General features: G+C 38.3%; 1 protein-coding gene across 14 annotated transcripts in view; it reads left to right on the top strand.

Moving 5' to 3' along the window:
- pleca (plectin a) overlaps nucleotides 1-26,302 on the top strand; it is a 192,656-nt gene that overhangs the window by 147,177 nt on the left and 19,177 nt on the right. For 10 of the 14 annotated variants that reach the window (XM_051955504.1, XM_051955501.1, XM_051955497.1 and 7 more), the window contains 24 exons: nucleotides 4,883-4,998; nucleotides 6,502-6,608; nucleotides 8,020-8,139; nucleotides 8,220-8,315; nucleotides 9,187-9,314; nucleotides 10,837-10,930; nucleotides 12,654-12,808; nucleotides 14,517-14,898; nucleotides 15,237-15,314; nucleotides 17,091-17,252; nucleotides 17,335-17,439; nucleotides 17,522-17,617; nucleotides 17,905-18,030; nucleotides 18,245-18,397; nucleotides 18,481-18,635; nucleotides 18,718-18,844; nucleotides 20,695-20,878; nucleotides 21,019-21,039; nucleotides 21,554-21,711; nucleotides 23,562-23,740; nucleotides 24,938-25,076; nucleotides 25,158-25,514; nucleotides 25,670-25,753; nucleotides 25,844-25,948. In XM_051955504.1, the coding sequence (XP_051811464.1) occupies nucleotides 4,883-4,998; nucleotides 6,502-6,608; nucleotides 8,020-8,139; nucleotides 8,220-8,315; nucleotides 9,187-9,314; nucleotides 10,837-10,930; nucleotides 12,654-12,808; nucleotides 14,517-14,898; nucleotides 15,237-15,314; nucleotides 17,091-17,252; nucleotides 17,335-17,439; nucleotides 17,522-17,617; nucleotides 17,905-18,030; nucleotides 18,245-18,397; nucleotides 18,481-18,635; nucleotides 18,718-18,844; nucleotides 20,695-20,878; nucleotides 21,019-21,039; nucleotides 21,554-21,711; nucleotides 23,562-23,740; nucleotides 24,938-25,076; nucleotides 25,158-25,514; nucleotides 25,670-25,753; nucleotides 25,844-25,948 (3,427 nt within the window). Of the gene's footprint in view, nucleotides 1-325; nucleotides 1,084-4,882; nucleotides 4,999-6,501; nucleotides 6,609-8,019; nucleotides 8,140-8,219; nucleotides 8,316-9,186; nucleotides 9,315-10,836; nucleotides 10,931-12,653; nucleotides 12,809-14,516; nucleotides 14,899-15,236; nucleotides 15,315-17,090; nucleotides 17,253-17,334; nucleotides 17,440-17,521; nucleotides 17,618-17,904; nucleotides 18,031-18,244; nucleotides 18,398-18,480; nucleotides 18,636-18,717; nucleotides 18,845-20,694; nucleotides 20,879-21,018; nucleotides 21,040-21,553; nucleotides 21,712-23,561; nucleotides 23,741-24,937; nucleotides 25,077-25,157; nucleotides 25,515-25,669; nucleotides 25,754-25,843; nucleotides 25,949-26,302 lie in introns of those variants that run through there. The other 4 variants (XM_051955506.1, XM_051955503.1, XM_051955499.1 and 1 more) reach the window with 2 other exon arrangements.

Genomic DNA, 26,302 nt, shown 5'->3' with positions numbered 1-26,302 from the left:
AGAGCTTTTTTTACAGTGCAGACTTTAAACTGTTAAATGTTGTTCAGAAAGTGATCGTTCACGCCTCATCCTGTCCTGTTTTCTGCTGCTCGGGTCGTTTTAACTCTAAAAAATGAATCTGATGTGGTTGTGAAGCTGCTTCTAGATGATAAATCAGGAGGTCTCAGCTGTGATTCAGAATTAAAGTCGCCACAGAAACATTCCTCCGCTCCTCCTGCAGCATAATCACATTCCCTCTGCCTGCATGTGTTTCATTATTCTGTTCTGAGGAGTCAGATGAGGCCAGACTCGCTCCCGTCGCTCCTATTTCACAAGCAGTTCCTCTTTTATTCTCCACAAGCGTCGAGGAACTCGGGCGGACCGCAGCTGCTGAGGAAACTGGAGGGTTTTTTTAAGACGCTACCGAAGCTTTCAGGACTTTTTGCTCCCATAAACATGCAGTCTGGGTGGAGCTGTGGGGCGTAGAGCTGGGGCTGGCATGATCGCCGTGCCTCTTCTGAGGGCGTTTGGCTTTGATTCGAGGAGAAAGGCTGCCCTGGAGCTACGCTGAGCGGAGGCTTGGCAGGTCGGAGCAAAACGCTGCGACGCTTAGAGCTCCGCTGTAGATTCCTTCTGGGTTGGGGAGGAGGAGGACGTGTGGGGAGCAGCCGAAAGAAGAGAAGAAGATTAAAAGAGCAGCTGAAAGAAGAGAAGAAGATTTAAGGAGCAGCTGGAGCTACAGGAGGATCCAACATGACTTCATAGCTGCTTTTCTTTTTCCCTCTGAAAGCTCCACTTTTCTGCAAACATGTACAACCTGAAGAGAAAGTTCCACTCCAAGCGGCGTCTGAACAGCGCCTCCAGCAGCACCGTCGGCTCCGTCAGCGACCTGGAGGACCGGGTAATCATGCTGTGTGAGGACATCCCCCACCAGAACTCCTACAGGGCCCGCTCCAGCCACGGCTCCCAGAGCGAGGAGCCCGAGTCCGGATCCGAGTCCAGGGTGGTCCACCTGAGCAGGGACCGGCAGTCCTACCGGCAGGCCTGCTACGGGGAGAGGGAGCCGGCCCGGAGGGAATACTACGTCCAGAGGGTGGTGCAAGTGTACGGAGCACATTTACTCACTTTGGTCTGATGCAGGTTTGAGATGAAGAGTTAGTGGTGAAGAGTTAGAGGTGAAGAGTTAGAGATGAAGAGTTAGAGGTGAAGAGTTAGTGGTGAAGAGTCAGAGGCGAAGAGTCAGAGGCGAAGAGTCAGAGGCGAAGAGTCAGAGGCGAAGAGTCAGAGGCGAAGAGTCAGAGGCGAAGAGTCAGAGGCGAAGAGTTAAGGATGAAGAGTTAAGGATGAAGAGTTTGAGATGACGATGAGTTTCTATCACCTCAGAGCTCTGAGATGCTCCGATCTTGTCGCTGCACGCCGTCAGAGAGCGTTTATGTTCTTGGCAGTGTCTTGTTTGCATTTAAGCTCCTGATCAGGGGGAATTTGAGTTTCCGCAGGTCGTCGTTCTTGTCTTTGCTTGTCTCTGGTTAGGAGAAACATGCTACTGATGATCAACCTGCCTGCAGCTACACTAATCTAGAAACATGCAAATATATTTCTGAAATTCCTGCAGCAGATTTGATTAATTATGCAGATTTCAGCTTTTCTGTTTGCATTTAGCTTTAACTGGGATTTTGTTATTGATATTATTCAGATTTATTTATATTTTTTGCTTTAAATTAGCAACAGCAAAAAACTTCATAAATTAACCATGACGAACAGACCAAAACTAGAAATAATGTCATTTTTAAAAATCTTTATTATAGTTATACATATATACTTTTTTAAAAGTATATTAAAGAGTGAAAAATTGTGTTATTTAAATGTATTTATTTTTAAAAATATTTACTTTTTTTGCTTATATCTTTACATTAGCAAAAAGAAAAAAAACTATATATATATATATATATATATATATATACATACATACACATACACACACATATATGTATATGTATACACATATATCTATATATATATATACATATATATGTGTGTGTGTGTGTGTGTGTGTGTGTACATATAAACATACATACAGTTTGCATTTTTTGCTTGTCTTTAAATTAGCAATAAACAAACAAAGAAAAACAAAAAAAATGAAAAAACATAAAGAACAGGCCAAAACTATAAATAATGTCAAAAAATATATATTTCTGTAAATTTGTGATTTGTTAATCTTTATTGTCATTATTTTACATTATTTCAAAGAAAATTTACATACATTTAGGAGAGAAAAATGAGAAATATTTCTTTAATTGTAATTATTCATATTTATTTAATTTTTTGCCTATATTTTAAATTAGAAAAAAAAAATCCTGAACAGGCCAAAACTGTAAACAATGTAAAAAATAAATATTTCTTTAGATTTTATTTAGATTTTTTAAATAAGATTTTATTTAGATTTTTTAAATAACATTTGCTGTATTTATTGTCATTATTAAACATTATTTCAAAGAAAAATTACATATTTTAAAGAGTGAAGAATGAGAAATATTTTTAATTGATAATATTTATATTTCTTTATGTTATATATTTGTATATTTATTTATAGATTTTAATCAACAAAAACATTATTTTGGAAATTTATGTATATTAAATGTTGAAAAATGATAAATAATTTTATAAGCTGTTAAAAATGTTCTGCATTTATTAAATTACAGATGATATCCAATGAAACTGGACAAATGTACAATTATTTGTTTGCCAACTGCAAAAAGACATACAATGTCCTTATAAAAAAGAAATAATAATTAATTCTTTATAACTTTTGATTGTTAAATTGCAGGTTTTTTTGTATTCAATCAGCACAAAATATTATTATTGTTCAGATATTTGCTGATATTTAAAAAAAGTATTTAAGGACACAAAAATGTATATTTACTTTTTTGTTGTTGTTTTACATTTGTCTATTTCTGTTAAATTACAGATGATAGCTAATAAAATCACAGAAAAACACATTAATTTACATGTTAAACCAAAGCCAACACTGTAAATAATGTCAGAATTCTAAATGCTATAAATTCTGTATAATAAGGATTGTAAAATGAGGAATTTGAGAATTTTTTTTCGGTATTTTTATTTTTGCTTATATATTTAAATCAGCAAAAAAACATTATTTTGGAAAATGATATATATTAAGTGTAAGCTGTTATTTTAAAGCTTTATACATTATTTGTTCAATTACAGGTAGTATCCAGTAAAATCAGAGAAAAAAGTCTAATGATTTATATGTTAAAAACAGGTTAACTGTACATAATGTCCTTTTAAAAATAAAAATAAATAATTAGAAATACTTTTACTGTGTTTAAATCAGAAACAATATTATTATTGTTCAGATATTTGCTGGTATTTGAAAATATATATGTATATCTATATATTAATTATTTTTAAAAAAATAATTTATTAGTAATTTATGTGATTTTCAGTGTTTTTTTTTACAAATTTTCTATTTTTTGTTAAATTACGGATAATAGCTACTAAAATCACAGAAAACCTTATTAAAAACAGGTTAAACATGTGAATATTTCCTGCTTTCTGTCTGGTTTCTGACAGAAACTGAATATTTTTGGGTTTTACACGGTTGTTTAGTTCAAACTAATGATCCGACCGCAGGACTCTGGATTCTGGGAAAATGTTCCGAGGCATTTTGGACGCGTTGCTGAGAAAGTGGTCGACCCTCAGAACTCTGGATGCTTCTTTCATTTTTCTGGTCACATTTTTCCTCGCTGTTGACTCGCTGCGTCTCCGTGGAAACAGAGCAAACAGGACCAGAAGCTTGCAGAACTCAGAAACGTCTCATAACACCACGAATCGTAAAAACAGCAAAGCAAAGGTTGAATTCCTGTGATTAATTATGTTACAGAAATTCAACAACCCTGCAGTCAACATGTCTGACATTCTACTTGTGCCAACATCTGCTAACAATATGAGAAACAATGTAAAAAATGTAAAAAAAAAATGGATCCACGGCAGCTGTAGAAAGATGTTTCACCGTGCTGGATGTGTCCAACAGCTGGCTCCTCTGCTCACTGTTTCTGAGGCGTGCTGCATTTATTTTGTTCATCCTTTTTGTTTCATTTTCCTCTGACTCTTTTGTCTTGTCATTGCTCTGGTCCGTGGATACACTGCCTGCAGTTCAGCCGAGAGGTTTTTGAATTTTTGTCACATGACTGTCAGTGGCAGCTGAGTCGATCACGGCTTCTCAGTTGCACCAAACACGGCGGAATTTTTTCTTTTTTACAGAATTTAAATCATGTGATGACTTTGATTATCTGGGATTTTTTTTTTAAATAGACATTTGAATTAAAGTGGTTTTGATGCAGTATCACATTCTAAAGCAGATTTAGTTTTCCTTTTATAGAAACACACGTATCACATCAGACATTTACAGACTGTCGGAAAGTTGAAAAATGTCATTTTTTTCTGGTGTTTTACAGTTTATGGCTCTGATAAACTGTATGTTTTTGTCAATTTTCTTTAAAACAAAAACACATGTGCCTTTAAAACCTTTCTGGAAACTCTCTGTCGTGTGAAACTGCATTTTCTGGGATTTTGAAGGATCTAAGAAGTGGAAATTGTAGATTTTTGGTGAAATTTTTAAAGAAATGTGACAGTTTTGCTGAGGATCACAAATTTAGAGAACGTGTTTTTCCAAGCTGCTGGTAGGTTTTAAAAAAGAAGGAAACTGTCACTTTAAGCTCTGACTGCTGCCCTTAAGATGCAATTATCTTGTTAAAAAAAAACAAGGATTTAACAGAAATAGAGACGTTGAGGTGCAGCCTGGAGCTAACGGCGATGATGACTGAACTGTGATCCTTGCTGACTGTAATCAGCGATAACAGCCCACTTCCACTGTGACCCACAGACCCACTCTGATCGACATGAGCCAGGTCTACCGGCAGAGCAACCAGGAGAACCTGGAGCAGGCCTTCAGCGTCGCCGACCGGGAGCTGGGCGTCACCAGACTGCTGGACCCCGAAGGTGAGTTTACGGAACAGAAAAACTGTCTACAGCCGACGATTCAGAAGAAAAACCTCCATTTACCGCAAATCACCGATAAGTCAATCACAAAATGGGGATTTTAGAGTTTTTGATCAAGAAAAGTGTCATTTTGCTTCAGTTTTTCTGTCTAAACTGCAAGGAGAACAGATCTGCACACTAACAGTTCTAGTTTAATATTCATTTCCTGCAAAACACAATTTTTGAATAGAATATTTAATATTGCGTTTTACATATTTATTTGATTTTATTTAAATATTTTATTTGTTGTTTTGTTTAAGGGCTGCACAATATTCAATAAAACTGTTTTTTTCTGCGATATAATAACTGCAAATAGAGTAAATCTGCACATTGATACTGATTCTAGTTTGATGTTATCTTCTGCAAAGCAATATTTTTTTTATTTAATTCTGCATTTTACTTATTTTAACATTTTGATGCTGCTCTGTATTAGAGCTGCACAATATTATTTTAAAAAGTGAAATTGTGACTTTTTATTTCGTATTTGTTTTTATTAGTATTATTATTAGTTTTATTATTTTATCTATTATTAATATTATTATGCAGCCTTTAAAGGGCATTTGCAATTTTACATTTTCTACATGATGTTTTTAATTTTAGTTTTTTTCATGTTATTGATAATTTTACTTTTTAAATTTTAATATTTTTTTACATGTTATTTATAATTTTGCTTCTTTATTTTACTTTTTTCTTTTGAATTTTAATTACTTTTACATAATATTCATAATTTTACTTTTTCATTTTTCTTATTTTTCATGGTATTTATAATTTTCCTTCTTTCTAATTTTTTATGTGGTATTTATCATTTTAATTTTTCTAATTTTACTTTTTATCTTTCCTACATGGTATTTACTGCAGTTTTGCACAGATGAGAGCTGCTCCTTCATTTTTGTTTTATGTACAAAATGACAATAAAGACATGTTGGAATTTTCCTGAGGTTTGAAAAAAAACGATGGATTTTCAGCTGATTAACTTTAATGACTTTATTTGAAAAGAATAAATTATCCTCGAATGACTTGAATCATTTTGTAGAAGAAAGCATATGCATTAAAAAAATTAAAAATCAAATAGAAACTGCTCAAAGAAGCTGTTTGGAGCCTTTTTTATTTGATGTGAAAAACAGTCATTCTGATTCTTTTTTAATTGTTACTGTTACGTAGTAAAACACTAAATCAAATCCAGATGAAATATTTACGTTTTTAACCAAACCTTCCATTTCAGAGTTTCCTCATGTGAAGCCTGGATGTCGATAAACTCTGTATATTTAAAATGAAATGTAAAATAAGAACTCAGTGAAATCTGAGACACTTCTGTCCCGTCAGTCAAACTTCCTTCACTGTTTTATTATCATCATTAAAATCTATGGTATAAATAAAGGTATTATCTAATCTGCAGTTGTCTCCTGTTTTATTTTTAATTTCTTTGCATCCTAATAATCTTTCTCCCCTCTTGTGTCCCTCCAGATGTGGACGTCGCCCATCCAGATGAGAAATCCATCATCACGTACGTCTCCTCGCTGTACGACGCCATGCCCAGAGTTCCAGACGTCCAGGACGGAGTCCGAGCCAACGTGAGTCCTCCTGTCTTTAATTTACATCACTATGAAGCTCTGAGATGTGAAAGAACGACTGAATTATTGTTTAAATGTCACAGGTTTGCATTCCAGTCGCTGTAAACGAGGAAAACCTTAAAGCGGGACTGAAGCTCTAAAAATCCTAAATATGAAATTGGAGCTCGTTTTCATGCATTATGTGAAGAAAATCCGTTTATTTGTGTGTCAGATTCAAAAGTTAAATGTAAAACGTTGCACATGTTGATTCTGGGTTGTAAAACCTTTAGTAAAATATATGCTCATTTTAGTTTTGTTCTTTTTTTGGTAACTTATGGCTTTTTAACCGCGACATTTGATCGAGAAAATTTACTCAAATTAAATAAAAATTGTGAAATTTCATGTCTCTCTTAATAAAGGCGTGATTGCCAAAAGCAGACCATTACACAAGACATAGTTTGTAAAAGATATAATTAAAGAAATTCAACTTATTTTTTATAATAATTTAGTCATAAGTCAACTTTTTCAAATTTGAAGAATTTTTTAGCTGGTATTTATAATTTAGCTTTTTAAAATTTTAATTGTTTTTAGCTGGTATTTATAATTTAACTTTTTAAAATTTTAATTATTTTTGCATGGTATGTATAATTTAACTTTTTAAAATTTTAATTATTTTTACATGGTATGTATAATTTAACTTTTTAAAATTTTAATTATTTTTAGCTGGTATTTATAATTTAACTTTTTAAAATTTTAATTGTTTTTACATGGTATGTATAATTTAACTTTTTTAAATTACTTTTTTTTACATGGTATTTATAAATTTCCTATTTTATTTAATTTTGTTTGCATGGTATTTATAATTTTGCATTTTTATTTTACATTTTTTATTGGTTTTTCTAATTTTGCTTTTTCAAATTGCATTTATCTGTTGTTTTTTTATGTGATATTTATGTTTATTTGCACAGATATTTAAAAAACTGCAGGATTTTTTGCTGTGACATGATAACCGCAAAGAAAGAGCAAATCCACACATTTCTAGTGATTTTAGTTTGATATTATCTCCTGCAAAACAATATTTTTGCACGTTTCGGCTGAACTGCAGGCGGTGTTTGTTTACACGGAGCAGAGAGGAGAAAACACAATAAAACATGTGCATTAAGAATATAATTTTTTCCAATATTAGAAACAGATATGAGCACTTGGAAAAATGTGCTCAAATTTGGATTTGTAATTTTTTTGGCAAAATAATCAAAGAAAATCGAAGAAATTTATCAGATTATTTGGTTATTTCTGACTTTTCTCTCCTTTTTCACGGTTGTTCTGTTTCCACAGAGCTGCAGGACTTCAGATTACAGTAAAAAATGAGCCCAGAATAAATGAAAATGTGATTAAAATGCAATAAAAATGTACTAATTGTGTTGTTTTTCAGGAGCTGGAGCTGCGCTGGCAGGAATACTACGAGCTGGTCACCGTTCTGCTGCAGTGGATCCGACATCACATCCTGGTGTTCGAGGAGAGGAAGTTTCCCACCAGCTACGAGGAGATCGAGGTGAGAAGATCACAGCAGATACAGCAGACGAACAGGAAGAAGTTCAAGATGACTTTATTTATCTTTGCTTTTATCTGCAGGTTCTCTGGCGTCAGTTTCTGAAGTTCAAGGAAACAGAACTTCCCGCTAAAGAAGCCGACAAGAACCGATCCAAACACATCTTCAAGTCTTTTGAGGTGAGTTTTCTCTGCGCGTTGTTTACACAGGAAAAAAAACTGGTCAGAATCAGCAACAAGTCAGAAAACAGGGCAAAATTAAGACAAATAATAGGACGATGAACCACACAGAGGATGTGAAAGGAGTGTCTTCTTTTCAATAAAACACCACAATTACACCAGCTCTCAAAGCAAATGAGCTGTAAGAAAAAAGATAAATGAAAATGAAAAAAAATTCAGATTTTCAACTTTTTTTGACAGTTCATGAAGGTATTTTGTGGACGTACGGTCTCATCAAGAAAAATGGCCAAACATCAGCCTAAAATTGTGATATTTCTTCACAAAATACACTCAGAATACACAGTTTGCATCACCTGGATCCTGCAAGAAAGTGTAGATTCTGAGCAACTAAAAGGTAACGACTGTAAAAAGTACTGAGGCAGGTTCAAAGGGCACGTTGTCCTTAAGAAAATTGCTGAAACTGCATCATTTATCAGAGGCAGAAACTGTGAAAAACTGAAAGAATTGACAGATTTTTAACTTGCTGACTGTCTGTAAACATCTCATGTGTTTCTATCAGGAAAAAACAGCAAAGAATTGTTATACTGCATCAAAATCATTTAATTATACATGTCTCATCCAAAAAAACTCTTCAGCTCAAGGATTTACTCATTTATTTTAAGTACATAATCAAAGAAATGTTTTTCTTACTGTTTATGAACTATAACTGTGTCATGCTGCACAAAGAGCGTTTCTACATCTGCAGGATTTTATTTTGCAGTAAAAAATGAGCCCAGAATGAGTGAAAAAGTTTCTAAAACCATCCAGATTCAGCTTCAGATCGGGTTCTGAGGGTTAACTCTGGTTTACTTTGTGTTTTTCTGCCCTGCAGGGTGCCGTCCAGGCGGGTCAGGTCAAAGTGCCGCCCGGTTACCACCCGTTTGACGTGGAGAAGGAGTGGGGTCGTCTGCACGTCGCCATCCTGGAGCGAGAGCGTCTCCTCAGGACCGAGTTTGAGAGGTAACCGCCGTCACATGTTGCCTGTTGCCAAAGCAAACCGCAGATTATTATTTTTACAGAACGGGTGAAAAACCACAAAACGTTGAGGAACCACGAGGATGACTCACCTCCTGATGATTCAGTGTTAAAGTAAAACTTTGTGGGTTTGTGACTGAACACATGATGAGGTCGCCGTGGCAACCATCGCCCAATAGTACCGTCTTTTGACAGTGGCTCATAAAGTGGTTCCAGGGCGGAGCTTTGGGTTTTGAGAAAGTTCTTTAATCTGTGTTTTAGTGAACAGACAGAACTTTAGAGGCTCCATCATGGCGTTCATGCATCAGGGATACGATTTTAGATATTTATTCCGCCAGAGGACAGAGTGAGTGATTCAACTTTTCATGTCCTTTTATTTTGTCTGCTCGTGTTAACTCTCCTGTTATGCTTCGGGTCAGATGGACCTATTTTAGAGTGAAATTTAAAATAAAAAAGACATGTTCTTTTGGTATGAAGCTTCTTTGCTTGTTCTTAATAAGTGGAAACAGCTTACACTACTGTTATTTTTTTTTAAAGAAAAGCAAAAGTTCAGAGAGCATCCTCAGAACTGATGCTGCCGTTGCTTGCATGAACTGCTGCTCTGTCGATGTCACTTCTCCTGATATCAATAAACTTTATTTACAACCTACTCTATTGTTCAAAGGTTTGGGGTCACTTAGAAATGTCCTCATTTTTTGGAAGAAAAGCAGCTTTTTTTCAATGAAGATAACATTAAATGAATGATAAATCCAGTGTAGACATTGTTAATGTGGTAAATGACTGTTCTAGCTGGAAACGTCTGATTTTTAATAGAATATCTCCATAGGGGTACAGAGGAACATTTCCAGCAACCATCACTCCTGTGTTCTAATGCTACATTGTGTTAGCTAATGGTGTTGAAAGGCTCACTGATGGTTAGAAAACCCTTGTACAGTTATGTTAGCACATGGATAAAAGTGTGAGTTTACATGGAGAACATGGAATTGTCTGGGTGGGTCATGTGTATATATGAGAATGGTTCATTTCTTATATTATTGTAAACCCGCCTGAACAGAAGAGGTCTCATGTTAATTTATCAGCTCCATAAGGGGAAAAAACAATCAAAATATAAAATGTGTTTTTTAAATCAACGTCATGTAAAACTGCTGTATTTTATATGCAAGTCTTTCCAGTGTGCATTTAAAAAAGTGTTAGCGTGCTTTTTTTTCTCAGAAATGAGTGAATTGTCTTTATTGAACCGTGATTTAGGAAAAATAAAGAACACCATTGCACTAAGTATTAATTGAAATGGTTCATAATGGAGTTAATAATGAGACATAAAGATATTTTGGTTTCTGCCGTTTTTGGATAATTTAGCATCAAACTGCTTCAGGAGCATTATTGCTCTAACAGGAGGGTTCATCTTAATTGTGCACGTGTAAAAACAGATAAATATCCTTTAAATAAAAGTGTTTCTTCAGTGTTTGCACGTCTTTCTAACCTCTGGTTTGCGGTTTCTGTGCTGCAGGCTGGAGCGGCTGCAGAGGATCGTCAGTAAAGTCCAGATGGAGTCGGGGGTTTGTGAGGAGCAGCTCAACCAGGTGGAGACGCTGCTGCAGACGGTGAGACAAAAAAACCACCACAGGTCCGCTGATTTAGTGTTTACAAGACCAACACTGATGCCCATTATTAGTGATTCAGCAAATATTTTGAACCGATGCGATGAATTGGCAGTAAAAATTTCAATTTTGGTGCCAAAACATAAACTTCAAACCTGTAGAAATATCATTTATTTATGTTTTCTTAGAGAGAATGTTAGTAATTAGTAGTTTTATTCTCATTATATTGAGGTCAGACAACAATATAACACAGCATTTGGATGCATCTGGGATGTGAGTTTTTTTTTCACTTTTCATGCAGTTTTTTGTCTGCTAATGCTAATCCTGATTATGCAGGTGTGAAACTCCAAACAAAACTGGGGATTAGCCGCTGCGAGCTGAAACGTTAGCTCAGCGGCTAGTTAGCGGTTAGCTCAGGACAAGGGATGTTTCCAGCCTGATCTTAGACAAAAAAGAAAACTGAAATCCATTTAAAAAAAGAGAGAAAATCCTTCAAAAATCCTCCATTTATTAAAAAAAACAACAACAAACCAAAAACATTTGTTTTCTGTTCAAGGTCGCTGAGTTATGTATATTTAATGTTAGATTTATTGAATTTATATTTATTTATTTAAGCAAAGATTGGACCAAAGTTCAAAATTTAATATAACTGTGGAAGAAATTCTTTTGCTCTTTTGCATCAGAGCAATTTTTAATTGTAGAAGTGTGAAGGAAAAATGACTCTTTCCTCTTTCTAAGCCAACAAGCCCTCAATCTCATACGACCACAGAGGTCGTATGTACGTGCCCCTGAAATACGACCTATGAGAGCGTATTTACGTTAGCGCCTCTACGTGGGACAGGAATGCATTACGGGATTTAATTTGCAAAACGGCTTTTCCCTCGCGAAACGGCTTTTCCTTCACTTTTGCAAGACGGGTTAGGGTTAGGGTTAGGGTTAGGGTTAGGTCAAAGTTTGTTCATGGTGACGTTTCAGCTGAGACACCGGAGTGTCGATATTTACTCAACCGCTAGAGGTGACTTAACTACAAAACGTAACACTCGGTCGTAATAAGGGCGTGTACTGACAACCTATGTGGTCGTTTTTTCAAGGAGGACAGTCTCTTCTAAGCTCATAATGTCCTTTAGACAGGCAGGCGCTTATATATCATCTATTCTGATGTGACTAAACAGACTAGTTGTCTCCATATTTCATCTGTAATCTAAATCTGACTTTCTCTAAACTACAACATAAACCCAACAATCAGAGAGCATCCTCAGAACTGATGCTGGCGTTGCTGGCATGAACTGCTGCTCTGTTGGTGTCACTTCTCCAGTCAACATTTCTCACAACCAAAGTCTTCTGAGTCTCCAGTTTCTCTCTCTGTGTCTACCTCCTCATCCTCTCTCGACATCGCTGAAATTCCTCAACAAGGAGAAGCCTGAATTTATCACAAATGCAGTGGAGGTCAGAACACAGGGTCGGCCATGATGGACCAGATAGACTGAAGGATCCAGCTGTAGCAGCGCTGAGGCTTGAACCTCCAAACCCTCTGATCGGTCTCAACACTGCTGTTCCTGAATCAGTTCATGATAATAATGATAAGAAGAAAAATATTGGACACTGGATCTGACAAACCTCTGCAAACCGTTGCTTGAAATGAACCGTAACAGCACAGTTTTGTCCGACACCTTCGTCTGAACCACTGCAGCCTCCTTCTCATATTATTTCTTCATCTGTGTTGCAGGACGTGAGGATGATGAGTTCGGGAAAACCTGCTCAGCACACAGGTGAAGTGGAGGCAGATCTGGAGAAAGCAGAAGGAATGATCCGCTTCCTCTTCAACGACGTTCAGCTGCTCAAAGACGGACGCCACCTCCAGGCCGAGCAGATGTATCGCAGGTACAGACACATTTCACTGCAATGAGGGATTATCAAGGACGTATTAAACAGACTTGACATTATCACTTCTGCTGTTGGTGTTGAAGAAACAAAAAAGATCCTATTTACTATTGCTACAAAGACTTTGCAAAAAATGCTAGAAATGTTTTACTTGTGAGAGCAGAAATGTGATCAATCTATCAGAAGATCCAGCGAGTATTCATCACATAATCACTATGAAATATAAGAATATTAACAGTTATATATTTTAACTGTAATTGGCTGCAGTGTGTGATTCACAAGTGTGTTTGTTTATTTTCATTTTGGAGTTTCATTTTTATGTAATGTAACTGTTTTTGTTTCTGTTTGTTTGTTTAGAATACAATGAATCAGCAAGCTTGAAATAAATTAGAGGTTTCAAAGAAAAAACTATCAGAAATGTGAAAAACATTTATTTAAACTGTCTTATTTTTTTTAAAAGCAGGTTATTGTCACTGTAGGTCATCATTAATTAACAGAAAGGTTGCATTTTTAGTGCCAAATAGTAGAGGGATTGTCTTTGTTTTTCACCATAAATTAACACATAAATGTAGTTTCTTAGTTACAGGACAAAGTCTAAGTAAAGGAGGAAAACAAGTAAAGACAGTACAAATACTGTCAAAAATCCTGCACTCAGTGTGTTTCCTTAAAAGCAAAGTGAAGTTTAAAATTAAAGGGACAGAAAAAAAATGAAGCATTGTTATTTCTTAATTAGATTTTCCCTCTGTAAAATGAATCAAAAATAAAACCAACAACTGTACTGTTAAAGCACTAATGAATCATCAGTAAGCAGCATCAGTGAGAGTAGCTGTAATGTTGAATTTACATGATCCACAAAACTTTTGATTATTTCTACATTCATTCAAATGACTTGTTTTAAGCAACAAACAGTTCAAAAGAAAACAGACATTCATTTTACAGTAACATAAAACAAGCAAGTCCTACAATTTGAGATTGTGGAAGCAATAAATTACCTAAATATTTAAAAACATTATGAATGTTTAAACATTCCAGCACTGAGTCTGTTTAGATTCTAAGTCATCCAGGTCAGGCTAATCGTAGGAGCTTCAGTAGCAATCAACCGAACTTACCAGAGAAGTTGTTTCTTGAAACTACTAGAGAAACACAGTTGGTTCTTGAACCTACTAGAGATGTTGGTTCTTGAACCTACTAAACAAATCTGGTTGGTTCTTGAACCTACTAAACAAATCTGGTTGGTTCTTGAACCTATTGGAGAAATCCAGTTGGTTCTTGGACCTACCAGAGAAGTTGGTTCTTGAACCTTCTCGTGAAGTTGGTTCTTGAACCCACTAGAGAAGTTGGTTCTTGAACCTATTGGAGAAATCCAGTTGGTTCTTGAACCCACTAGAGAAGTTGGTTCTTGAACCTATTGGAGAAATCCAGTTGGTTCTTGAACCTACTAGACAAATCCAGTTAGTTATTGAACCTTCTAGTGAAGTTGGTTCTTGAACCTTCTAGAGAAGTTGGTTCTTGAACCTTCTAGAGAAGTTGGTTCTTGAACCTATTGGAGAAATCCAGTTAGTTATTGAACCTTCTAGTGAAGTTGGTTCTTGAACCTTCTAGAGAAGTTGGTTCTTGAACCTACCAGAGAAGTTCAATTGATTTCTGAACCTCCTACGATTCCAGCACTGACTGACGCTCATCATATTTGGACTGTTTCCGTCTGTAGAGTTTATCGTCTCCATGAGCGACTGGTGAACCTCCGCAGCGAGTACAACCTGCGCCTCAAGTCCGGCGTGACCACCCAGCAGATCCCCATGACTCAGACCCACATGACTCAGTCCCACATGACTCAGTCCCACATGACTCAGGTCCACAGCGCCCAGGTCCTGCAGCAGGCGCCGCTCAGGGCCCGGCCCGAGCTGGACGAGGTGACGATGCGCTACATCCAGGACCTGCTGGGCTGGGTGGAGGAGAACCAGCGGCGGGTGGACGACGGAGAGTGGGGCTCCGACCTGCCCACCGTGGAGTCCCAGCTGGGCAGCCACCGAGGCCTGCACCAGTCCGTGGAGGAGTTCCGCTCCAAGATCGAGAGGGCCAAGGCTGACGAGGTAGGAAGGAATTTTAAATGGGGCAGGGAGGAGAACCAGACCGTTGGCAGCAGAATGTTAGCCTGGTTCCAGATGTCTGAGTCACTGTTGGGGTACATAAGTTAGAACTGATTATCAAGCTAGTAGCAGGGAGGATGTCTGATGGTGTTCAAACTAAATACATGGATATTTAGTCACTGAAACAGAAGGAAGCCTTATTTTGGTTTTCATGGTATTAAAACCAAAATCATGGAAAATCATGGTTTTTTTTTCTTCATTAGAGAAGACAAATCAGCTTGTTATTTCTCACAGTGCAAAATTGATTAATTAATGTTTCCAATGTGTGTTATTTCCTCCAGAGTCAGATCTCTCCGGTCAGTAAAGCCGCCTACAGAGACTATCTGGGAAAACTGGAGCTGCAATACGGCAAACTGCTGGTGAGCTAGAAAAAATGTGCTAAAGTGGGGAAACACTGCACTCTCTTTCCTTTCAGTATGTACTGATACATGAGGTTTCCATACATTCATGACAGACACTGTAATATATCATCTACTGCACAGTACATTGTGGGTCAAACCAGCAGAAAACCACATTTGCCTCCAAACTGCGACCAGCTGTAGTTCAACATCCTGGTATTTTTTTCACACTCTTCATTTGACTTACACCCTATTGAGACCTTACACTGTATATAAAAGATGGATGTTGTCTCCTAAGTGAAAAATAAATCCTTAAACCTGCATTCTTGTCTACAGCCAGCAGGAGGGGATGCCTCTGGTTGCAAAAAGACGTCAGATTGTACAGAAGTCGATGAGAAAATGACCTGATTTATTACCTCAGTAAACTTTTTCCTAACGATTTTATAGTCTGAATCACTAGTTTCAATTTTCATTTAACACACAGCCCGATCTCACGAGGATTCGTGAAACTGTCACGTAAGTTTTAGTTTCGGTTTCGTGTGCACCAACACGATTTCGTCATGTTTTTCGTGCCGCTCACCACGAAATGCGCACCAATGTATTTTAAACGGCGGACTTTTCGTGCCACTCAGAACGTATTTCAAAAGAATGTGTATATTATATTTTTAATGTAAAACCGTGGCGAATCCAACGCTATATTTTGCATGACATCGTCCCTAAACATAACCCTAACCATAACCCTAACCATAACCTAACCATAACCTAACCATAAGCCGGTGGTACACTTACCAATTTGCATAGGAATTTCAAGAATGTCCAGCGGCCGGCGGCCGCAAACGCAATCACACAAGCAGTATACGCCGATGGACAGCTTAGATCGTCATGAATCCGCCGGTATAAACCACTTTCAGATGTGATTACCACAGCGAAAAACATTTCGTGGTGAGCGGCACGAAAAACATGACGAAATCGTGTTGGTGCGCACGAAACCGAAACTAAAACTTACGTGACAGTTTCACGAATCCCCGTGAGACCGGGTTGTAACACAGCATGATGTGCATTTTGTAAATTATGATGTAATTAAGAATAAAATAGATGATAAAGCTGGTGGATCCGTCCGTTTTAAGTCAGACAGAATCCAAGAAATTTGACATAGCACCATTTCCTATTTTCTTCAGTTATTTTTATCTGTTATTTGGGAGCTAAATCGAAGTTTTGTTAAATATTTTTTGTAATTTCACTCTCAACTAAAAACATCCTGGTTAGGAAGCCATTGTAAGGCTTCGATATCTACAGAAATATCACTCCCAAAGCCATGAAACTTGGTGAAGACACAGACAGAATAGTTTCCAATAGATCCAAATGATTGAATGACTACAGCAGAAGTTAAATGTTTAATTATTGACTCTTGGAAATGGAAGAAAGTGCAGAATCTTCAATCTAGGATGGTACTGTGTCTCCAGAATGATCCTCTAAGTGTATGTATAAATGGATGGATCCATATTTCTACTAAAATACAGACTTTGGTCGACATTTCACCAACTTTTGAGGCTCTAACGTCAGTAGAAATTGATGTGTTGGCAAATATGACAAGACAAAGTTCTAGTTTTTATATATTTTGACTAAATGTGGATGTGGACTCATTGGTAGGAGATGTCTAGATGTTGGTGTTACATGAGCAAAGCTGCTTCTATGTTGTCTTCATGTTAAAATCTAACAACATATGAGGCAGATTTTACCTTAATGAATGTCATCCCCCGAACCACTTTTCTTAATGTGACATCCGTCCCGCTGCAGAACTCCTCGAAGGCTCGCCTCCGCTACCTGGACCAGCTCCACGCCTTCGTCACCGCGGCAACCAAAGAGCTGATGTGGCTGAACGAGAAGGAGGAGGAGGAGGTGAACTACGACTGGAGCGACCGAAACACCAACATGGCCGCCAAGAAGGAAAACTACTCGGTACGGCGGCGGAGAAACGTCCTCATGGGTTTAAATGTGATGCTGGTGAAGATGATGATGTAACTGTGGTCGTTGTTTCCAGGGTTTGATGAGAGAGTTGGAGCTCAGGGAGAAGAAGACGAACGGCGTCCAGGCCACAGGAGACAAACTGCTGAGGGACGGACACCCGGCCAGGAAGACTGTGGAGGTTGGACCACAGTTAACACACAAATCGTCGCTTTGTGGACGTTTTCATTTAGACATAAATGACTGTTTTCTCCTCATGTCAGGCGTTTACTGCAGCCCTGCAGACTCAGTGGAGTTGGATCCTCCAGCTGTGCTGCTGCATCGAAACCCACCTGAAGGAAAACACCAACTACTTCCAGGTTTGTTTAGATTATTCCCCAAGACTTTATGACACAACCCTCTGAACTCCAGGGAGCTTCTGGGTGTTTTTTTTAACTCCTGTCGCAGTTTTCGTCTCTGTAGGCTCATTTTTGACTGCAAAATAAAGTCCTACCAGCTCTGACAAATGCTTTAATTTAAACCAAATCTGTTTGCTGGCTTTGTAGTTCAGAGGGTTAATGTGATCACACAGAGTTAACTTTCTGCTGCCTCTTTATGCAAAGCAACACCACTACAATTTAACTTCTTCGCTTTCTTCTTCATCTAGTTTTTCTCAGATGTTAAAGAGGCGGAGGACAAAATCAAAAAGATGCAGGACACCATGAAGAGGAAGTACACGTGTGACCGATCCATCACGGTCACCCGGCTGGAAGATCTGCTGCAGGACGCAGCCGTTAGTTCATTTACTGTTGTTTTATTCATGTAAAGCTGGAAAGTTGGATTCTGAACCAGTGTTTTATGTTCCTTTGTACAACATATTACCTGTAATGAGGCGCTACGCAAATGAAAATACCACGCTTTAATGTGAAGCTGCACAACAACCAGAAGTTGTTCTGAGTTTGAAAAGGTGGGAATTAAACCTACCTACACCTGTGTGTTGTCCACAGGATGAGAAAGAGCAGCTGAATGAGTTTAAGACTCACCTGGAAGGCCTGAAGAGGAGAGCCAAGACCGTCATCCAGCTGAAACCACGAAACCCTGCGACGTCAGTGAAAGGAAAACAGCCGATCCAGGCGGTTTGTGACTTCAAGCAGATGGAGGTGAGACTCTAAAATACCGGTGGTAACTGTAAACTGGTATATAATAATAAAAATAGATAAGATAGAGTTGTATCTTCCTCCAGATCACCGTCCACAGAGGAGACGAATGCGCTCTGCTGAACAACTCTCAGCCCTACAAGTGGAAAGTCTTGAACGATAAAGGCAGCGAGGCGTCCGTCCCGTCCATCTGCTTCCTGGTTCCTCCGACCAATAAGGACGCAGTGAACAGTGTCGCCGGGTAAACTCACACTTTTAAAATCTTAGTCCTGACACCTGAACTCACCTGGACAGCCGACTAACCTCCTCCTTCCCTCCCTCAGGCTGGACGGAAACCTCCAGCGGCTGCAGACCATGTGGCAGACAATGTTTGTGGACATGAAGAGCCTGTTGTCATGGCAATACCTGATGAGAGACGTCCACATGATCAACACCTGGAACATCACCATGGTAACGACACAAAGTACAGCAGGAAATGCACCACCAGAGGCGTTTCGACCAACAAAAAAGTTATGAAATCGCTACAAAATCTTTAAATACCAGTTGGAGGCAGCTGGACTTCTTCTCAAGTTACAAAAGACTTAGCAACCAAAAAACAACAGATCAAGGCTTTTTTTTTTTATTGGAAGTTCCGCAAATTTCTAAAAATATTTTCCGGGGGAAGTCTCACTTTAGTTCCCAAAATGTTCTTCCTCACGACAATCCTTAAAGCATTTTGCTAATGTTGTGGCAGGAACATTCTTTGTCATCACTGTTTTTTATAGAAGAACTTTCTCAGCATCCTATGAACATCTCAAGAATACTGCAGGCAAAATGTTCTGCTTTTGTTTATGTGTCACGTTACAGGAACGTTCCGAGACTTGAGACTATCTTGAAAACATTTTTTTGACTGTCGGTTCTTATTTTGTCGTCATCCTTCAAACAGCTGCTTCTTAAATCCTGTTATTTCCATTGGTTAGACCTGAAGCAACAGTTTGGAGCTACAGAAAAGTGCAGTGAGTTGCTTGGCGACTTCATGTGCTGGCAGCAAGTTAAAGCTCAAATTCTGTGAACTGTGATGTTACATGCTGCGACGGATTCCCACGCTGCTGATAGAAAAGAGGCATCGAGCCAGAAACTGACTTCAGCAGGAAAAACTGATCATTTCTGTTGATTTCTACTAAAATTTTAACAGTAAAGTAGCTTTTATAGGTCAGTAATACATGTACACATTTATTGTTTCCCCTCAATAACTTTACAAACCTGCTAACGTTTATTGTCTGAGGTAATTAAGATAAAGTGGTATCATTTTCAGGCGTAATTATCCAGCGTGTGTACAGCAGCAGCAAAGCCAATAAAATGATCTTCTCCATTCTTTACAGACTAATATTATTAACCCTCAGATGCATAAGTGGGTCAGAAATGACCCGATGAAGACGTTTTCTTGCAATGAAAGGTTTTTATCATTTCATATTCCAGTTATTCCTCAACAAACATGTTGTTGATGTCATTCATACTTTTAAAGATGTAATATTTGTAACACTACCCCAAACTCTTTATCACTGATAATATCATCCAAGAGGTGATGGAGAGATGGAGAGCAGCAACAGCTGGAAAAAAACGTGGAAAAATGTAAAAAAAATGGATGTTGACATTGTTCTGTTGCTGTTCTGTGTAATATTCTTCTCTTCCAGTCATTAAAACGTTCAAAATCTGTTAGAAAGTGAAAAGAAAACATATTTCAATCATGAAATCTTTCTTGTGTGGACAAAAATATAATACAAGCAATAATACAAATGATTATTCTAAACCAAAATGACCAAAAAATGACATAAAGACACTTTGATTCTTATACAGGTCACTTTTTGACGCTGTCATAGACGAGTGTAGGGTTCAATCACTGGAGCATGTAAGGTTTAATAAAACAGAGGAATTCAGGGTTAAACAGCCGTACGAGGAGAAACAGATCAAGATATCGAAGCCTCTGGTGGATCTATTTTGAACATTCTTTTGAAAAACATCTGACTTAAGTTAAAAAACGCCTTCATTTGTCCTGTAGTGGGGAAGTTTGCAGTGTTACAGCAGCAAAACAGGCCAAAACCTTAGTAGAAAAATCTGAAATAAACAAGAATTATGCATAAGTAGTAACATTATACACATTCTCCTATATGTAGACATTGCTTAGAGTCTCCAGAACGTGGAAGATATTTCACAGAAACACTGATTGGTCCCACTAGAGGTTTTAAGACCTCCGCCTGTGTTGCTCAGTTCTTAGCAGCTACACCGAGCTGCTGCTCTTAATGTTGGATCTCCATCTCCAGTTTAAGACCCTGAGGGTGGAGGAGTACCGGCTGGCGCTGAGGAACCTGGAGCAGCACTACCAGGACTTCCTGAGAGACAGTCAGGACTCCCAGATGTTTGGAGCCGAGGACCGAATGCAGGTGGAGTCCAACTACAACCGAGCCAACCAGCACTACCACACCATGGTCACCTCTGCAGAGCAAGGTGGGTTCAGTGTGCATAAATCTCACCAAAACACAACCGGAAACACTTCTACACCCATTTTTGGTTCAACATTGTCTCATTTCTCCTGCATTTTGAGTTGAAATCCGATCATTTGCTCATAAGTTGACTGTTGTTTGCAGGCTTTGCGCCTCCCAGAGCAGGTAAGGAGGTTTCAGTCGCAGCTTCTGATTGGCTGAATTAAAGTGTGTGTCTGTGCACTGAGGGCTGCTTTGTTGTCGTTTCACTTCATGCATTAACTCCATCATCGTCCTCATAGACATTTGGATTCATCCTAACTTCACTTGCATCATTTGTGTCTCTGTGCATGAGTTTTAATGGCAGCTGATTCCTGGAATTAATCAGTGAATGAAGAAATCAATCAGCCGATGATTTAACACTTCAGAAATGAGCATGAAATAGTCAACACAGATTGTGAAATACGACAGAAACATAAATCATGGATGGTAATCGTGCTAAAGCTCTGGTAGTTTAATGAAATTAAAATATTTTGGATTTTTGGGGTTTCAGTTAAAGAAAAAACTGCAGTAGAATACAGTTAATTCTGTAAAATAATCCTAAAACTAATCCTGCAGCTTTGTAAGTTGTATCGTATTTGCAGAACAGCACTCATTTTCCAGAATTTGTTTCCATTCCGATGTGTTTCGTTCCAACCAGGTGAGCAGGACGAGTCTGTCTGTAAAACCTACCTGACGAAGATCAAGGACCTTCGTTTGAAGCTTGAAGGCTGCGAGAATCGAACGGTGACTCGTCTCCGGCAGCCGGTGGACAAAGAGCCGCTGAAAGCCTGCGCCATGAAGACGGCCGAGCAAATGGTAAAAAAATCGAAACGCACAAAGACGGGACGGGAATAACCTAAATTAAACTCTTCCCAGCTCAGCCAGGAATGTGGGACGCAAGATGGAAACCAGATGCTAAAGGATTAGTGAAGTTATTTATCGCTTGGTAATAAAACTGACAAACAAAGGAGGCAAAAATGCAAAAGAAAACAAGGCCGGTGGGTGCTGTTAAATACGTGGAAGAATAAAACTTAACACAATAGTTTCATGTGTGGGTGGAACCTCTAGAGACTCAACTTAAGATGCACAAGAGTTTCAACATCCAGCAGATTTTCTCATTAGTTGAAACTTCACAGATAATCTTCTTTCTGAGGCATGCACAAACTACAAAATCTGAAAATAAAGGTGCATCACATGTTACAGAATAATGCTATCAAACCAGAAGGAGCAGAGCAGCACCACATGTGATCTAATGGGGAAACAGACGGAAACAAAATGGAGGATTTGGCACAAGATGCAACGCTAATAGGACTTAACAGTTACAAAAATGAAAAGCATAAACCAGTCTAGATGATAAATGACGGGGAAAATGTGTTGTTCAGCCTTAATTATGAGCTGAAGGTGGGAATTTACCCGTTAGCTTTAATGTCTGTAGCTAGCATTAGCCTCGTCAAACTCCATGGAGGGTGTAAACCAGAAATTTTGCATTTCGAGCAGCCTTTTCCTCCTGACTTTCTACGATCTACATCTTACAGTTTTCAAAATTAAACTGACTATTGGAAGCAAGTTCAAAAAAAGTCCAGGAAAAGTTTTGATGAATGTTTGGATCATGCAATAATGCTGTTTTTTGTCATGAATTACCCATTTTAATCACAGTTCTCGCCTCCTTTTGTGCAAATGTTCCCCTAAAATCATTCTCTTGTCAAAACTTTAAGGGCATGCCAGCGCTTAGCGCCACTTAAGACGACTGGAGTTGGTTTAAAGAAGCACAAATGAGTCAAAAAGCTGTTTTTTCCAATAACAGAAGGATTGAAAGGTGCATTAGACCATTCTACACAGATGAATGTTAGACTTTAGGGTTTAATAAGATAAACTTCACTGATCCTTCACTTTAGAAATTTGCGTGACAACAACTGGATCCAGATGAGGCTAAAAGAAGCAGTTATAAAAGTACAATAAGGCTAAAAATAAAGATATAATAAAGGTATAGTCATGTAATAATCGTATAATCATGATGAATTTACATATGAATGTGTATGTAGAATGTTTGGCATTGGGCTGGAAGAAAACATGTTGATCATAACCATCCTGATGTTACCAGGATAGTAAATTATCTAACAATACATCTATGTAATTATCTAATAATACATCTATGTAATTATCTAACAATACATCTATGTAATTATCTAACAATACATCTATGTAATTATCTAATAATACATCTATGTAATTATCTAACAATACATCTATGTAATTATCTAACAATACATCTATGTAATTATCTAATAATACATCTATGTAATTATCTAACAATACATCTATGTAATTATCTAATAATACATCTATGTAATTATCTAATAATATATCTCTGTAATTATCTATCTAATAATATGTTCATTTTTTTATTGTGGCCACAATTCAAGCCATTCAGAATGCTTCAGACTGGATCTATAGAGGCTTCACATTACCAAATATTCTACTCTGAACATCAATTTTCAAGTTCCCAGACCAGAATCCCAGATTTTCAGGAGCTTGAAGCTTTGCTAAATCATCCTTAAACTCCGTCTGAACATAAACACTGAGACAAGTTAAGCATCGACTGTGTTGGCAAGGAAGCTTCAAACATGCAGTGAAAGGTTGTAAAAGTTGTCGTTTCTGTGCCACAGAAAGTCCATTCGGAGCTGGAGGGCCTGAAGAAGGACCTGAACTCGGTTGCCGAGAAGACGGAGGAGGTTCTGGCGTCTCCTCAACAGTCCAGCTCGGCTCCGATGCTTCGCTCCGAGCTGGACCTGACTCTGAAGAAGATGGAGCACGTCTACGGCCTCTCCACCGTCTACCTGGACAAGTGAGGATCTAAACCTGCTTATTTCTCAGCTTCTACATCTCTGATTGTTGTTCCTTCTTTGTCTTAGTCCTTCCTATCAGTAGAGGAAATGAGGATTTGGCTTTGGACAAAATGAGACCTTCCTGTTTCTAAGCATCATTTTAAAGCGATGTTAGCTAAAAGTTCTGCTTTAACAGCTGCATCATCCATCTGTTGTTTAGTTACAGCCTGCAGAGCGCTTTTATTCGATTCCCAACCTGGTGTAATGTGACAAAAATACATGCACGTTGAGCGTTTTTAGTTTTTTGTTCGATCCACATGTGTAGCATGAAGTATAAAAGACATGAGGCTCACAAAAGTGTAGATACTATGCTAATAAAGAGCGATTTATGCAGGTTTTTCTGTTGGAAAATTAACCAAATCTGTCCAAGTGTCTGGTTTAAAAGTTCACCAAAAGTAAACTAGATTCTGGTTTTTAAAAAAACTAAAAATTCTGCACTTTTTAGCGCAACTGTGAAGCAGCTAGTAGCTCCAACTGTGAGCAACAAAGTTCTGAAACTTTTCAGTTGAGCTGTAGGCAACGTATGAAAGAGCATAAAACATGTAAAGAATAAAATACTGTTTGTATTTTCCTGCTTTGTGTCGCTCATAACTCCTCTGGCACACCTCCTTTCTTGTCCATAGAAATGCTAAGAACTAAAACCTCCTTCAAAATAAAGTACTGAGATACATTTTTCTACATTTACAAGAACCTTACGGACAAATCTGTGCAGTATTAATACTTCTCTATTAGTATGAATCCGTGCAAAACCATTGATATGTGCAGCATCGGTATTTCCGCATCCAGAAATGTGAATTTAACGGTGAAGTTTCTGCACTGGGAACAGAACTGCAACTATTTCTATCACCGACTGCTCTGAAAAACCGTCAGAAAATGATGAAAAATATCAGATATTCAGTTTACTGTCAAAGAAAAGGGGAAAAAAGGAAAATATTCACACTGAAGGAGCTGCAATCACTGAATTTATATAGTTTTTATAGTGTTTGGACAACTTGAATTGGTTCTTATGCAGCTCTTATTTGTTTTGCTGCTGCATCAGTCAAATTTCTCTGCTGTGGGATTGAGATGAGGATGCTCAAATCCAGAAATGAGATCTTTTTGTGGTTTTCCGAGCACAGATTTTAAGCTGTGAGTGTGCTTTTTCTGTCGTTTTTCAGGTTGAAGACGATTGACGTCGTGATCAGAAACACTAAAGACGCAGAAGACACCCTGAAGAACTATGAAACCCGTCTGAGAGGTGTCAGTAAAGTTCCAGCTGACGAGAAGGAGGTGGAGGCTCAACGCAGCCAGCTGAAGGTAAATTCGCTGCAGCTTTACAGAGCTTTCTTCGGTGTTTTGTCCTGAACGAACCGTGACCTTTGCTCCTTTGCCCGACAGTCGATGCAGGCCGAAGCCGAGGCCGACCAGGAGGTGTTCGACCGGCTGCAGGGCGAGCTGAAGGCGGCGTCGGCCATCAACGACAGGATGACGAGGATCCACAGCGAGCGAGACGCCGAGCTGGAGCACTACCGGCAGCTGGTGGGCGGCCTGCTGGAGCGCTGGCAGGCCGTGTTCGCCCAGATCGACCTCCGGCAGCGAGAGCTCGACCTGCTCGGACGCAACATGAACTCCTACCGAGGGAACTACGAGTGGCTCATGCAGTGGCTCGGAGAGGCGAGGAAGAGGCAGGAGAAGATCCAGGCGGTGCCCATCGGAGACAGCAAGGCCCTCAAGGAGCAGCTGGCAGAGGAGAAGGTATGAAAGAGGAAAGAAAAGACTGTGAGGGGTGAAGGAACAGCCACGGCGCCCTCTGGTGGTCGATGTGAAGATCCTGTCTTCACTGGCTTGGATTACGACTTTGGGGTTTTGCTTTTTGTTTATAGTTTGTCTTTTTTTAACATTTATTCCAGAAACTCTTGGAAGAGATTGAGAAAAACAAGGACAAGATTGAAAACTGCCAGAAAAATGCGAAGGCTTACATCGATTCAGTCAAGGTACACGTTCACATTTTCAGCTCCACAGCGCAGGAAAGCGTTTCTGTTTCTGACTTTTCTTACCTCAGTTTTTTTTCTGCTTTTTTAAAGGATTACGAGCTCCAGATTTTGACGTACAAAGCTCTCCAGGATCCGATGACGTCTCCTCTTAAAAAACCCAAGATGGAGGGCCAATCCGATAATATCATTCAAGAGGTAAGTTCTGAAAACACAACACCTGGTTCAGCTTTTATTAAGACTTAGGGGAGTAATTTCACATTTTTGTGAAGATGAATGCCATAAATATGAATCCTATCCTTTTAAAGAGCCCACATTCTGCATGTAATGTTATTTTTCACATGCTTTAATAAAAACAAGGAGCTGTTTCAGTTGATGTCTGATGTTTGATGACCATCAGTTTTATTTACGTCAGTTTACTTACTGAGAAATCGTGTTTTTGTCCCTGATTTTGGCATCTCTGACTTGTACAAATACTAAAATACCCAGCTGTTAATTTCATGTGGTAATAGTTTGAAAACAATTCTTGCATTTACAGAGGTGATTGGAGCT

The sequence above is a fragment of the Acanthochromis polyacanthus genome, chromosome 11 (assembly GCF_021347895.1).
Source record: "Acanthochromis polyacanthus isolate Apoly-LR-REF ecotype Palm Island chromosome 11, KAUST_Apoly_ChrSc, whole genome shotgun sequence".
Lineage (NCBI taxonomy): Eukaryota > Metazoa > Chordata > Actinopteri > Pomacentridae > Acanthochromis > Acanthochromis polyacanthus.
This window is presented reverse-complemented; position numbering and strand designations above follow the sequence as displayed.